Source organism: Grampus griseus (assembly GCF_964374135.1).
Source record: "Grampus griseus genome assembly, chromosome: 14".
NCBI lineage: Eukaryota > Metazoa > Chordata > Mammalia > Artiodactyla > Delphinidae > Grampus > Grampus griseus.
This window is the reverse complement of record NC_139008.1, coordinates 30,617,436-30,634,115: the sequence shown is the minus strand read 5'-3', so window position 1 is coordinate 30,634,115 and position 16,680 is coordinate 30,617,436. Positions and strand designations below refer to the sequence as shown.

Sequence of the window (16,680 nt, the reverse complement as noted above, 5' to 3'; positions counted from 1 at the left end):
TGAAAATATCTTTCAGACGTGTACAAGAAAATGGACTTTTTCATACTCAAAAAAAGTGAAAGAATCCATCAGCAGCAAAATTGCACTACAGGGAATGCTAAAGGAGTTTCTTCAGGTAGACGGAAAATAATATCAGATGGAAATTTGGATCTATACAAAGGTAAAGTTATGAAGCGTGCTGGAAATTATAAATATGTGGATAAATATAAAATATTTTATTGTTTCTATGTAGGGTATATATGTATGTATATATCACACTATTCCTTTGTACTATGTGGTGTGTATATATATGTTATAATACTGGTTGTCTGTAGTATTTCTGTGTACAGGCAACAAACAGTTGGAATTTTAAATTAATACCATTTACAGTAATATCAGAGTATGATATTCATAGGGGTAAATTACCAAAATACATATAAGACCTAACTCCAAAACAAGATTTCTGGTCCAGCCTGTAAGGTGTCATCACTCCATACTAACAAGTAAAAGCTGAATAGACTGAAAAAAACCACTCTTCTTTGATCCACCAGAGAAGTAAGGTCATAGAGCAAACTACTGACACCCAATTTGGAGACAGAAACAGGTGGAAACAGAATCAAAACGCCCTGGAAGTGGAGCAAAAACCTCCGTGGCAACCACTGCTGGGGTAGGGAAACCTAAATTGTAATTGCTGGAGGCTCAGAGTAAATAAATCTCAGAGATAAAAACTCCAAGGGGCGGGGGGTCCAGGTAAGGGAGGGGCACAATTTTGTGAGTTTTACCTCTAGAGCTCTACTGATCTTTGCAGTGAATATTGAAGAAAAATCCTCTCATGCTTCCAGCAGGGGGCAAGATAAAAAGAAGCTTTTGAAATACACCAGAGCACTCTGTTCTTAACAAGGCCTGCCATCAGGAGAAAGTATTACCAGAGATTAACCTACCTGGAGGAAAGGAAATATCTAATACCTACTCCCTCCAGCCTTCCACATGGAGGAAGAGAAATACCCAACTCTAGCCCCCTCTAGCCATCCTGTCCCACCTAAGAGGGGTATGGAGACTGGGCTGCATTAGTGAATTTCATACTCTAGGGGCACAGGCTCATTAAAAGACTGAGACCTACTCATAGGACTAGTAGAATGCTTCCCCTTCCCCCACATTTTACCACTACATTACTAAAGGCATGTTTACCATAGTTCCTTTTACCCAGTACATCATGTCTACCTTTCAACAAAAAGTTACATATTAAAAACATATTATAAAAAAAAGACATATTAAAACCCAGAAAACACAATTTGAAGAGACTGAGCAAGCATCAGAACCAGAGTCAGATATGGCAGGAATGTTCAAATTACTAGACCAGGAATTTTTTTAAACTATGATTAATGTGCTTTAATGGAAAAAGTAGACAAAATGCAAGAACTGTTAGGTAATGTAAGAAGAGAGATGGAAATTCTAAGAAAAAGAAATGGTTGAGATCAAAACTACTAACAGAATGAGGAAAGCCTTTGATGGGCTCATTAGTAGAATAGACATGGCTGAGGAAAGAATCAACAACCTTAAGAATCTGACAATAGAAACTTCCAAAATGGAAAAGCAAAGAGAAAATAAAAGACAAAAACAACCCAGAATATCCAAAAACTTAGGACAACTACAAAGGGAGTTATATATGCATAATGGGAATTCCAGGAAGAAAAAAGAAAGGAACAAAAGCAATATTTGAAGTAACTGTGACTAAGAATTTCTCCCAAATTAATGTTAGACACCAAGCCACAGATCCAGGAAGCTCAGAGAATACTAAGCAGGATAAATACCTAAAAGAGTACACCTAGACATATCATATTTAAACTTCAGAAAATCAAAGCTAAAATCTTGAAAGAAGCCAAGGAAAAACACCATACGTGTAGAGGAGCAAAGGTAAGACTTACATTCAACTTCTCCTTAGAAACTATGCAAACAAGAAGAAAGTAGAGTGAAATATTTAAAGTGTTGCAAGAACAAAACTTAACCAACCTAAAATTCTTTACAGTGTGAAATTATCTTTCAAAGGTGAAGGAAAAAGACTTTCTCAGACAAACAAAAATTTAGGGTATTAGTTGCCAGTAGATCTGCCTTGCAGGAAATGTTAAAAATTCTTCACGGAGAAGGAAAATAGTATGTCAGAAAATCAGATCTACATAAAGAAAAGGAAGATCATCAGAGAAGGAATGAGTGAAGATAAAATAGAATGTTTTATCTTTCTTATTATTAATTGATTTAACTGACAAGAGTTTGTTCAAATTAATAGCAACAATGTATTTGATTATGTATGCTTGTGTTTGTGTGTGTGTGTGTGTGTGTGTGTGTGCATGCTGCATTCACGCACTTATATATAAGTGAAATGAATGGCAGCAATGATTGAAAAGGAACAGGAAAGAGGAATTAGGAATATTTTGTTATTATAAGGTACTTGTACTACTTGTGAAGCAGTATAGTATTATTTGACAATTGACTTGGATTAGTTGTCAATGTGTATTGCAAACTCTGGGGCAACCACTAAATACAGAAGTGTAGTTTGCTAAGAAAGGAGAGAAAATGGAATCATATAAAATGTAGTTTTATTCATAACTGCCAAAACTTGGAAGCAACCAGGATGCCCTTCAGTAAGTGAATGGGTAAACAAATGTGGTATAGGGTTGGCCAAAGTTTCCATTGGTTTTTAAGTAAAAATAAAAGAAACATTTTTCATATTCACCAAGAACTTGGTTGAACAACATATTCACCATTTTGTTCCACTACCTTCTGACATTTTTCAGGCAACTTCATAATTCCATCTTCCCAAAACTTGTTACCTTTTTGAGCAAAGAACTGTTCCAGGTGCCTTTTACAGTCTTCCAGGGAATTGAAATTTTTTCCATTAAGCGAATTTTGTAAAGAGTGAAATAAATGGAAATCCAAAGGTGCAAAGTCTGGTGAATACAGCAGATGAATCAGAACTTCCCAGCCAAGCTGTAACAGTTTTTGCCTGGTCATCAAAGAAACATGTGGACTTGGGTTACCCTGATGGAAGATTATGCATTTTCTGTTGACTAATTCCGGATGCTTTTCATTGAGTGCTGCTTTCTTTTGGTCTAATTGGGAGCAGTACTTGTTGGAATTGTTTGGTTTTCCAGAAGGAGCTCACAATAGAGGACTCCCTTCCAATCCTACCATATACACATCATCACATTCTTTGGTTGAAGACTGGCCTTTGGTGTGGTTGGTCGTGGTTCATTTCACTTGCCCCACGATCCCTTCCATCCACATTGTTGTACAGTATCCACTTTTCATCACCCGTCACAATTTGTTTTTAAAATGGAATGTTTTCATTATGTTTCAGTAGAGAATCGCACGTGGAAATGCGGTCAAGAAGTTTTTTTTTTGCTTAACTTATGTGGAACCCAAACATCAAGGCGATTAACATAACCAAGCTGGTGCAAATGATTTTCAACGCTTGATATATTTTGAGTGTGTCAGCTATCTCTTGCCTGGCATAATATTAATTGTTCTCAATTAATGTCTTGATTTGATCTCTATCAACTTGAACTGGTCTACCCAACCGTGGAGCATCGTGCAGCAAGAAAATCTCCAGCACGAAAGTTTGCAAACCACTTTTGACGTGTTCGATCAGTCATAGCACCTTCTCCATACACTGCACAAATCTTTTTTTGCATTTCAGTTGCAAATAATAAAGCATAATGTGCCAAAAATGTTGCTTTTTTCTTCCATCAATATCAAAATGGCTTCACATAAATTTACCAATTTTGATAAGTTTTTTAAAATGCATGCTGATATGGCAGCTGACACAATACAATCTAACAAAATTGTTTTGAATGAAGTTAAAGACATCTAAGCACTACTAGATCCATGTTACGGAAAAAACCGAACAAACGTTTTGACCAACCCAGTACATTCAGGCAATGGAATACTGTTTAGTGCTTAAAAAAAAAAGATCTATCAAGCTATGAAAAGACATGGAGGAAACTTAAATGCATATTATTAAGGGAAAGAAGCCAATCTGAGAAGGCTGTATACTGTATGATTTCAACTATATGACATTCTAGAAAAGGCAAAACTGTGGAAATAGTAAAAAGATCAAATGTTGCCAGAGGTTGGTGGGGAGGGATGAATAGGCAGAGCACTGGGGATTTTTAGGGCAGTGAAACTATTTTTTATTATACTGTAATGGTGGCTACATGTCATTATATACTTGTCAGAATCCACAGAATATCCTAACACTAAGAGTGAATGTTATTGTAAACTATGAAGTTTGGGGGTAATGATGTTAACGTAGTTTCATCAGTTGTAACAGCAGTACCCACTGGCAAAGGATTGTGTGGGAGGTTGTGTGTGGGAGGGATAGGGGGTATATGGGAAAACGCTGTAGTCAATTTTGCTGTAAACCTAAAGCTGCTGTAAAAAAAACCCCAGTTAATAATTTTTAAAAGTACAAAATATTGCTGTGAAAAATTAATGGAAATATAAATATATGGTGAGATATGCCATAAATATATGGTGAGATATGCCATGTTTACAAATCAGAAAATTCATTGTTAATATCACTTCACCCAAATTGTTTTGTATATTTAATGCACCCTTAAACAAAATCATGGCATCCTTCTCTGTAGAAAGTAACAAACTGATCATAAACTTGTATGAAATGCAAAAGACCTAGAAGGTGAAAACAGTGTTATAAGAAAACAACGTTGGAAGACATACACTACCTGAGTTCAAGACTTACTATAAAGCTATAGTAATTAAGAGAATGGTGTTGGCATAAGGATAGAAATATAAATCAATGGACAAATTAGAGAGTATATATAGAGTCCATTGGTTTTCAGCGAAGATGCCAAGGTAATTTAATGGGGAAGAGAGAGTTGTTTCAACAACTGTTGCTGAAATAACCAGAGGGGAAAAGTGAACCTCAACTCTTACACCATACACAAAAATAACTTGAAATGGATCATAGGCCAAATACAAAGGCTAAAAATTAAAAACATCTATGAGAAAATGGTACAACCCTGTGTGTAGAAAATTCATGTAGCAAATTAAATGGGCTTACTGAAATTTGTGTCAAGGTTTTTTTAACAAAAATTCTGATTTTAAATGTCACATTCAAAAAAGTGGAGTCGGGGTCAAATGGGAGCAAAAGACAGTCTCATGACTCAGAATATTCTGTAACCATAATCAGCATCCTTTATCATCATTGCATAGTAAATATTGCTACTATAGTGATATAGAGTAGTGGCAGAATTAATTTTTTAATATCTTTATTTTTTATAGTTCTACATCAGTAACAAGGTTTTAATCAGTTTCTTTTATACATTGTTTCATTTTCAAGAAGGCAAGTATATGTGCTAGAGTGACTTTTGTATATTTTGTACATTTATATATGTTGAATACTTATAGTTCATACATTTGGATTTATTGTAAATGGATTTCTATTAAGTTTTTTTAAATAAATTTATTTATTTTTGGCTGCATTGGGTCTTTTGCTGCTGTGCGCGGGCTTTCTCTAGTTGCGGCGAGTGGGGGCTACTCTTCGTTGCAGTGCATGGGCTTCTCATTGCAGTAGCTTCTCTTGTTGTGGAGCACAGGCTCTAGGTGCGCAGGCTTCAGTAGTTGTGGCACATGGGCTTAGTTACTCCGTGGCATGTGGAATCTTCCCGGACCAGGGCTCGAACCTGTGTCCCCTGCATTGGCAGGTGGATTCTTAACCACTGCGCCACCAGGGAAGCCCTCTACTGTTAAGGGTCTATGTTTATTGTATATCATGAACTTTCGGTCATATAAATAATTGGCTATACACAGGGTTTCTTGGGTACTTGGTTTTATCATTTTCATTCCACATCCTCCCCATTGTTAGATTAAAACATATCAGTTATGAAATGTTAAATTAGAAGAATTAAAACCATTGATTGCACATCTCAGCATAATCACGTTTATTTTATTTATTTATTTATTTATTTATTTCAGTAAAGATGATATCATGTTGATTTCTGTGGAAAGTCCTAATTTGACAACTCCAATTACATCAGATCCAACAGGTATCTTAAAATATGACCTAGCAAATCAGAAAGCCTCAAATCAGTATTTGTTTAAAATAGAGAATTGAATATTATCTTTTAATAAAATAAAAGTTTTAATTCTACTCTCAAAAATGTTTAATTTATATCTGTGATTAATATTACCTGAATAAATCAGTGATTGCTTAATAAAATTGAGGTTTCTTGTTAACTTTGTGTTTATCAATTTATGGCCTTTTGTTTCTTTACTGTGTTTAATGGCTTTGTAAATTATAAAACTACTTAACCTTTCATATCCGTTATTTGTACTTGTTTACTCTGGTCTTGTTGCTGATAGTGATGGTTTATTTTTTGTTTGTCTTTTGTTTTATCGAGTTATAGTCTACTAGTTTGTCTAATCTTTAGTATCTTTGATTTTTTTAAACTTTTATAAATAATACTTCTGTTACTCTTTAGAGTTTCTCATTACACTTAATGTAAAAATCTTTAACCTTAGATTTCCAATAAATTTCCTTTCCCTTAAAATAGCTATCTTTTTTGCCTCATAATTTCTCCTTCAAAATTCCCCATTTCCTTTTCATTTTTAATATACATTAGAGACTTTAATTTGCATCTTAATTTCAGAAAGCTTTGTCTGCACTTATATAGCTACTTAATTGCCACTATGATTTGGGCTGTTAACATTGTAAATCAGATAGTTAAGGGATATTAAGCATTTATCTGAGGCTTTTACTGGTTCTGTGAAGAATCCTCCTCAGCCATCTCAGGTGGTCTAGTCTAAAGATACTATGAATAAAAAATGTGTAAATTTCCAAGTTATTTCCTCAAATGCTATAGTGGTTTACAGATAGATACTCAAAAAAGAGTTACTAATATAGCTGTAAAGTTAGAGAAGGAAAAAATCTTTTGAACCAAAATTAGAGTTTGCTTTTTTTGGACTGGTTCATTGGTCTTTGGAATAAGTAAAGTCGATTGAGTTACATTTTTGAGTTACAACCATGATTATATAATGGTTAAGTAGCATCCCCATTATTATTGTTTCAGCATTCACATATTATAAAGTCCATAAATATTTAATAGTTAATAAACTTGTCAAATGTTCATATTTTAATAATTTTCTTTCAGATACTGGAAAAATTACATCAGGAAATTCTAACAATTCACCTGATGCTGAAACTGAAGCTATGGTAGGTATTAAATATTGTCTCTGAATATTGTTTATTTGAATACGTTAGTTCTAGGAACTTTAGTGTTGCTACATGTTGGATGACTCATCTTTGTCATTCATTCTTTGGGAGATTCATTCTCTGAGAAATTAATGTCTCCTAGTTAGCGTGACCAGGTTTCAGTCCAGCTTAAACATTAAAAAGCAAACAGCTAATGGTAAACGTATTTCACAACCATATTTATTACCAAATTAACTCATTTAGACTCTGCTTAGTTATATTCACAGAAACCATATAGTATTTCACGAGCTTCTCTTTCATAGTAGAGTTAAATTAAGCTGTAAGACTTATAGAATGTTCAATCTCTAGCTTCTAAATAGTAATTTTAAATGATATGTGTTTTATTTTTTAAAAACATTTTCTGTTGAGGCAAAATCTTATTTTTTAACAACTTTTCAGGCTAAAGAGAAGAAACTTGATTCTGTGATTGATCTAACGAAAGAAGGCCTGTCACACTGCAACACAGGTAAAGGATTTGTCTTTTTCAAGAAAGAGGGAAGGGTAACAACTCAAAATACATTTGACCCATTTATGAAGTTTTTTTGTGTGTGTTAGTGTGTGTATTTAGTAGCTCTATGCAGTTTTATCACGTGTGTAGATTTATGTAACTGCCACCACACTCAAATTATACAACTGTTCTATCATTACAAGGTTCCCTCATGCTATCCCTTTATAGGATTTTTTTAAGAGTTTGTTCCCAGTCCCTAAACCCTGGCAACCACTAATCTGTTCCTCACTATTATAATTATATGTTGTTTCATGGATGTTATATAAATGTGATGTAATATGTATCCTTCTGATATTGGCTTCTTTCCCTTAGCTTAATTTCCCCCAAGGGTCATCCAAGTTGTTTAGTAACTATTCCTTTTTATTGCTGACTAGCATTCCATGGTGTGGATGTGTAATGGTTTATCCATTCACTCACTGAAAGACATCTGGGTTGCTTGGGACTATTAGAAATCTCTTTTCTACCTGTGAGACACACTTTTTTCCTTAACCATAGCAATACTGGCTGTGAGAGGATGCTAGGGCATAACATGAAAATGCAGAGGGAGAGTGACAGCAGTGCCCTCTTTCTCAGATTTAAACAAAAAGAAGTAAAATAGAGTCTTCTGGGGCTGGTAATCAATCATAAGGTTTCATCTCTTAGTTGCACTTGAATGTTTATGGTACTCTTGATGAAATATTTGATTCCACTTATTAGCATTAGTAAATTAATATTTAAAAATGGAGATTACTACAGGAACTATATAGTCCAATTCATTCTCTGATCTCAACTGTGGATCCAAACAAAGGTTGGAACCATTGGAATCTTTAGGCACCCCATGATAGAATCAAAAAACCCTTCAGTTTCCAATTTCATGAAGATTAGAATGAATTAAAAAATGAAATTGGAGTCCATAATGAAGTATCATTAATGATTAACAATTTTAACATTAATATTAACAATTAAGATTACTAAATATTTTTTAAAGTACACGATACAGTATTCGAGTTGCAGTAAAATAAAAACATAGATTCATTCAGTGCTTGATAAAATAAGTTATACCTGTAATGGGGTTGAGGGGGGATTCACTTTGAAATCGAGCAGTTGGAAAGATAAATCATGCCAATTCATGATGCTAACTCATGATAATGTGAATGTGAATCTGTCTTGTAAAATGTTCAGTTCTGAATAAGGGTATAGTTAGTTAGTCAGATGAAACTTGGACCGTTTCTCATATTCCCAGGCTTGATGAATGGTATCACCAACTCATCCAGTTTCTCAAGCCGGAAGTAAGAGTCACTTTTGACTCATAGATATGCCTCATTCCACTGTGTAGTCAGCTTTCAAGCTCATCAGTTGTCTCCCGAAAAGCTAACAGATGTAGTCCATATATTTCCTTATTTCAGAATTCTATAATCTGTAGTCTATTGCCATAACTTAATAACTAATATTTCTGTCCTAACTTACTGCTTTTAATGAATCTTCTAAGTTGCCACTAAAATATTATTTCCTGTATCCAAATCTGGTTATGTTTTTGTCTTTAGGATAAAATCCAAATTCTTTAACAAGATATACAAAATTCTTAATGACTTAAACCCTGAAAATGTTTCTAGATTTATCTTCTACAGATTCCTTACCTCTTCTTTGATGGCTTCTCAGTAGGTAGTGCTTCTTCTCTCCTTGCCATCACCACATATCCTGTTCTCTTTGCCAGGAGTGCTCTCCCCTCTGTACCTCCCCAGGCTTGTCTGATGACCCCACTTCTCATCCTGCAATATTCAGTTTAGACACTTGTGACAAACTGTTCTGGCAGAAATTGTCATCTTTGCTCTCCTTACCCTTGGTATTTTGTGCATGCCTATATTATACCTTTATTTCATTGTTTCTGTACATATCTGTTTTCCTAAAAGGACTTGAAATTCGTTTCAGCAGCATTAATGTTTTTATTAATCTGTATGTTTTCATCTTTTTAGCACAGTGCTTGGCACACAACATATGTTCCAAAAAAAAAGGGTTGAATTAATGCAGATTTTCCACTAAATAGTTTTAAAAGAAATGTAAGTTTATATACTGTGAATAGGAGTGTAAATTAATCTTTCTGGAAGACATTCTGTCAATATCAAAACTTTACAAATATGCAAGCCTTGTGACTCAATTCTTTGAATAGTTACCTGAAGAAAATAAAGTATAGGGGAATACGAAAATGTTCATTGCAGTGCTATTCATGAAATATAAAACTTTGGAAACCCTTAAAGTTCTAGGAATAAGGAATTAATTACAAAAATTAGATTTATATGGTACAACCATATTCAACCATTAAAAATAATGTTGAGGAAGTATATGTATTGATGTAAACATGTTAATAATATAACAAGAGAAAAAAGTTATAAAAGTATATATGTAGAGTCATGGTGGAGTAAGTGGGCTCAGACTTAACTTTTCTTCAGTAAACAAGTAGAAAACTAAACAAGATATAAGAAAAAATTTTTTAGATATTGCAGTACAGGACTGCAGTCCCTGAGAGAAGGGAAATGCATGAGATGAGCCCTATGGGCTGCCCCAGCTTTCTTCCTAGATTGTGGTGCACTGATGGAGATCCCAAGCAGAGAATGGCTGTCTTGCTGAGGTAAAGAGAGATTGGCATTCAGAGAGGCTGAGGCAACTGGAATGAGGGGAAGAGTACTATCAGATGAGGAAGCCACTTGGAGAAAGAGCTCCAAGAGGTTAGCATAGGAGTCCTTTTGAGTCTTTGCGGAAATATTAAGTCACACATGCAGAGTGAAATTGCATGAGTCTGGGCAGAGAATGACCAAGGACCTTTACACTAAACAATTTCCAGAGCTCAAACAGCAGCGGGAAATGTTTCAGGTCTGACCAGCCATTGTGGTAGATTCTTACTGAATATACGGGTGTAAACTCATCTTAGAGCAAAGGCAACTCTAGCATTGCCCTAATAAAACCAAACTCAGAATTCAACTCACAACCATGTAAAATTCATAATATCCATCATCCAATTTTAAAAAGTCACTCGAGATATGAGGAAGAAAAATGGAATCCATAACCAGGAGAAAAATCAGTCAAAAGAAACAAACTTAGAAATGACAGTTGACAGAATTAACAGACAAGGACCTTAAAAGAACTGATAGAAGTACACTCAGAGATTTAAAGGAAAACATGAACATAATAAGAGAAATAAAAGATATAAAAGAGAACCAAATGAAATAAAAATACTTGAAGTTCAGTGAATGGAATAAATATTATTATATTAATAAATATTAATTAATTAAATGTTAATAAATATATTTAATAAATATTATTAAACACCAGAGAAAGAAAAACAAATTGGTATACTGGAAGAAATAGTACATGACTGTATAATTTGGAAAGAAACTATACAAATTAAAGAAAGAATATGAAAAGAAAAGAAAAAAGACTGGGAAAAAGGAATCAGACCTTTAGTAAACTGTGGGACAATATCAAGTGGTCTAACATACATGTATGGTCAAAAGTTTTACAAATTTAATGAAAAGTACAAGCCCACCATAACCAAGAACTTCAGTACTCTGCAGGCAGGATAAATACAAAGAAAACCACATCGAGGAACATCATAATCAGTTCCTGAAAACCAGTGATTAACAGCAACAACTTTAGAGCAATCAGAAAGACACCATGTATATAAGATATATAGGGAAGAACAAAGAATGCACAGTTATCTCAATTGGAACTATGCAAAACAAATCAAATGGCATTATTAAAAGGCTGGGGGAAAATAATTGTCAACCTAGAATTCTATATCCAGCTAATATAACTTACAAACATGAAAGCAAAATTAAGACTTCTGTTTATTAAGATAAACAAAAATTGTTGCCAGTAGACCTTCACTGTCAAAAATAAAGGAAGTTCTTCAAGCAAAGGGAAAATATAAGATGGAAAGTGGATCTACACAGAGGAATGTAACAGTATGTTTTGGAGTTTATAATTTATGTAGAAGCTAATGTATGCCAACAGTAGTGTGAAAGATGGTCAGAGGAATGGAAGTATGCTGGCTGTAAGGGTGTTACATTGTGCGTAGTATAATGTTATTTGAAGATAGACTATACGTTATTAAAGATACTAGATACATACATACGGCAGTGCCTAGAGCAATATTTTTTTAAGTGCAAGTATGGCTGATAGACCAATAGTGGAGGTAGAATGGAATTTTTAAAATACTCAATCCAAGAGAAGGTGCAAAGAACAAATGACACTAAATAGAGAACAAATTACAGGATGGTAGATTTAAACCCAACCATATTGATAGTTAGAATAAGTATAGAGGGTCTAAACACTCCATTAAAAAGCACACATTGTTGGACTGGGTAACAAAACAAGACCCAACTATGTGACAACTACATGATGTATGTTAAATATAAATATATGGATAGGTTAAAATTAAAGGGACGTAAGAAGATAAGCCATGCAAAAACATACAAACAGGGCTTCCCTGGTGGCGCAGTGGTTGAGGGTCCGCCTGCCGATTCAGGGGACACGGGTTCGTGCCCTGGTCCGGGAAGATCCCACATGCCGTGGAGTGGCTGGGCCTGTGAGCCATGGCCGCTGAGCCTGCGCGTCCGGAGCCTGTGCTCCGCAGCGGGAGGGGCCACAACAGTGAGGGCCCACGTACCGCAAAAAACAAAAAGAAGCATACAAACACTAATCATAAGAAAGCTAGAGTGACTATATTATTATCAGATAGACTTCAGAACAAGGAATATTACCAGGGATAAAGAAGGCTGTTTCGTAACAGTAAAGCAATCATTTCATCAGAAAGACACACTAAACCTACATTTATGCATATAATAGTAGAACTTCAAAATTCCTGATATAAAAACTGATCGGACTGAAATTATAAGTAGACAATTATAATTGGAGGTTCCAACACTGCCTTCTCAGTAATTGATATAATATGTAGTCAGTAAAATTTTGGAAGCCTGGGCAATACTATCAACCAACTTAACCTACTTGACATTTATAGAACGCTCAAACCCAGCCACAAAAGAATACACATTCATTTTAAGTGCATATAAAACATATCAGGTTCTGGACCACAAAACTAGTCTCAGTATATGTAAAAGTTTAGAGAACATACTCTGTATGATTACAGATACAATTAAATTAGTAATAGAAAGCTAGTTGGGAAATCCCTAGATATTTGGAAGCTAAAGATTACATTTCTAGATAACCCATGAGTCAAAGAAGAAATCAAAAGGAAGGTTTAAAAATATTTTGAACTGGGGCTTCTCTGGTGGCGCAGTGGTTGAGAGTCTGCCTGCCGATGCAGGGGACATGGGTTCGTGCCCTGGTCCGGGAAGATCCCACATGCCGTGGAGTGGCTGGGCCTGTGAGCCATGGCCGCTGAGCCTGCGTGTCCGGAGCCTGTGCTCCACAACGGGAGAGGCCACAGCAGTGAGAGGCCCGCATACCGCAAAAAAAAAAAAAATTTGAACTGAATGAAAATGAAAACACAGCATATCAAAATCTGAGGAATGCAGCTGAAGCAGTGCTTAGAAGGAAATTGCTAGCATTAAATGTTTATAGTAGGAAAAATGGAAAGTCTAAAATGAATAATCTAAGATTCTACATTAAAAAGAGCAAATTAAACCCAAAGCAAGTAGATGACACTTCACTAGAGAAGATATGGGGATGGCAAATAAACACAAGACATCCTCAACATTGTTATTCATTAGGGAAGTTAAGACCACAATGAGATACCACAACACATCCACTAAAATGGCTAAAATGAAAACAACTGAAAATATACAAAGTGTTGGTGAGGATGTGGAGTTACCTGGAATTCTCATGTTTTGCTGGTAGGAGTGTAAAATGGTGAAATCACTTTGGAAGTGGTCTGGCAGTTTCTCAAAACATTAGCTATACTCTTAGCAAATGACACTATTATTCCACCTTTAGGTATTTATCCAAGACAAATGAAAACCTACATCTACACAAAGACTTTTACACAAATGTTCATAGCAATTTATTCATAATAGCACTGAAGTATAAACAGTCCAAATGTCCATCAATAGATAAATAGGTTGTGGCATATCTATCTCTACAGCTAAGTACTACTTACTCAACAATAAAAATGAACAAAATATTATTATATGCAACAACATTGATGAATCTCAGAAACAAAATGTTGGGCAAAAGAATTGTACATACTGTGTGATTTGCTTTATGTCAAATTCTAGAAAAGGCCAATCGATAGTGACAACAGACCTGTGATTTCATGGGGCCAGCAGTGAGAGGGATTGAGAATGTTACCAAGACCAAGTTCATACTGCTCGCTGCACAACAGGCCAATAAATCAAGAGATGAATTGTTGGGTCAAGGAATGGCAACAGCAAACCGAGAAGATGGTGGACTAGTGTCCCAAAGAACCATCTTCTCCGAATTAGAATTCAGGCTTCTTTTATACTAAAAGAGGAAGGGTGTGTGGTTGGTTGCTACAAACGTCTTGGGGCTGGAATCCTTGGTTCTTAGCAGCTAGCTGTCCAGTAGGTCATTTCACAATGTTGCTATAAACTTCCAACAAGACAAATGTTATTCTCTGTTCTACAACTTTTTACCTCTATTTAAATGGATAAGTGTTATACCTTTTAAGGTCAGGGCCTTGAGAAAGAGCTATCCTGTATATTTCAGGCTACCGGCAACATTTTTAACTTGTAGCAAAATCAATAGAATACAAAGGTTAAAGTAAAAGAAACAGATCCAATGTGGAGTCAGATTTGTTCTTCCATATTACCAGAAGGGACACTATTTGGGGTAATAAAAACATTCTGTCTTGATTTTGGTGGTGGTTTCACAACTGTAAATTTGTCAAAACCCAAAGAATGGCACATTTAAAATGGGTACATTTTGGGGACTTCCCTGGTGGTCCAGTGGTTAAGACTTCAACTTCCAATGTAGGGGGTGTGGGTTTGATCTCTGGTTGGGGAGCTAAGATCCCACATGCCTTGTGGCCAAAAAACCAAAACATAAAACAGAAGCAATATTGTAACAAATTCAAGAAAGACTTTAAAAATGGTCCACATCATGGAAGCAACCTAAGTATCCATCGACAAATGAATGGATAAAGAAGATGTGGCACATATATACAATGGAATATTACTCAGCCATAAAAAGAAACGAAATTGAGTTATTTGTAGTGAGATGGATGGACCTAGAGTCTCATACAGAGTGAAGTAAGTCAGAAACAGAAAAACAAATGCCGTATGCTAACACATACATATGGAATCTAAAAAAAAACAAAAAATGGTTCTGAAGAAATTGGAGCAAGACAGGAATAAAAATGCAGACGTAGAGAATGAACTTGAGACATGGTGAGGGGGAAGGGTAAGCTGGGACAAAGTGAGAGAGTGGCATGGACATATATACACTACCAAATGTAAAATAGCTAGCTACTGGGAAGCAGCCACATAGCACAGGGAGATCAGCTCGGTGCTTTGTGTCCACCTAGAGGGCTGGGATAGGGAGGGTGGGAGGGAGACACAAGAGGGAGGAGATATGGGGATATATGTATATGTATAGCTGACTCACTTTGTTATACAGCAGAAACTAACACACCATTGTAAAGCAAAATTATACTCCAATAAAGATGTTAAAAAAAAAAAAGGTCCACACCAAAAAAATCTAAAAAAATAAAATGGGTACATTTTATTGTATGTAAGTTATATCTGAATAGTTAATTTTTAAATGCAAACTTTAAAAATCATGTCTATCATATAAATATTTACATAAGTGAACGTGCATCTACATGTGCATATACATGCAGCAAAGGATCTGAAAGGTCAAACACCAAAGGGGTAAGTTGAGACCAGAGGCCACAATTCTCACCTAGCAGTTTAATGAGGAGGAACTTTAAAATAATCGGGTACTGGCTCCTGTTGCTTTGAGAATACAAAGTGCTAAAGTAACCATTACTGGACTTCCCTGGTGGCGCAGTGGTTAAGAATCCACCTGCCAATGCTGGGGACACGGGTTCGATCCCTGGTCCAGGAAGATCCCACATTGCTGCGGAGCAACTAAGCCTGTGCGCCACAACTACTGAGCCTGCGTTCTAGAGCCCGTGTGTCGCAACTACTGAGCCCATGTGCTGCAGCTACTGAAGCCTGCGCACCTAGAGCCTGTGCTTCACAACAAGAGAAGCCACCGTACTGAGAAGCCCACGCACCACAGCAAAGAGTAGCCCCCACTTGCTGCAACTAGAGAAAGCCCATGCGCAGCAGCCAAGACCCAACACAGCCAAAAAAATAAAATAAAATTTAAAAAAGTAACCGTTACTCATTTTTATATAGATAAGGGTAAAAGCTGCAGAGTATTTACAAGACATTGACATTGCTGACACAAAGGATCTAAACATAAACTGGTTTGGGATAAAAATCCTGTTTTATCTCTTATCATAAAGTTGAGTTTCTGTCTTAGCCTGTTTTAATTTGCCAAGGGCTTGTTGACTTACTACCTTGAAAGAAGGAATGTTAGTTATGGGAAGTTATATCTATTAGAATTTTTTTTTGTATGAAACTGTTCACTTGAAAATTTAAAGGAGGTTATTTGTATCAGCTCTTGTGCATTGATTAAGCTGCAGATTATGATTTCACAAATTTAGTTCTAATTAACCAGTTATAAAAAGGGTGTATAGATTCTCCTACAATTTGTAATTTTTAAAATTTATTTCTTATACAGCAGGTTCTTATTATGTTTTATACATATTAGTGTATATATGTCAATCCCAATCTCCCAGTTCATCCCACCACACCCCCCCACTTTCCCCCCTTGGTGTCCATAGGTTTGTTCTCTACATCTGTGTCTCTATTTCTGTCTTGAAAACAGGTTTATCTGTACCATTTTTCTAGATTCCACATATATGCATTAATATATGATATTTGTTTTTCTCTTTCTGACTTAC

The 16,680-nt window shown here is 35.5% G+C and overlaps 1 protein-coding gene across 1 annotated transcript in view; it reads left to right on the top strand.

Moving 5' to 3' along the window:
• ATF7IP2 (activating transcription factor 7 interacting protein 2) overlaps nt 1-16,680 on the top strand; it is a 75,780-nt gene that overhangs the window by 43,014 nt on the left and 16,086 nt on the right. Inside the window, exons 7-9 of the mRNA XM_082669579.1 lie at nt 5,971-6,041; nt 7,146-7,207; nt 7,646-7,712. Coding sequence (XP_082525705.1) covers nt 5,971-6,041; nt 7,146-7,207; nt 7,646-7,712 — 200 coding nt within the window. The remainder of the gene's footprint in view (nt 1-5,970; nt 6,042-7,145; nt 7,208-7,645; nt 7,713-16,680) is intronic.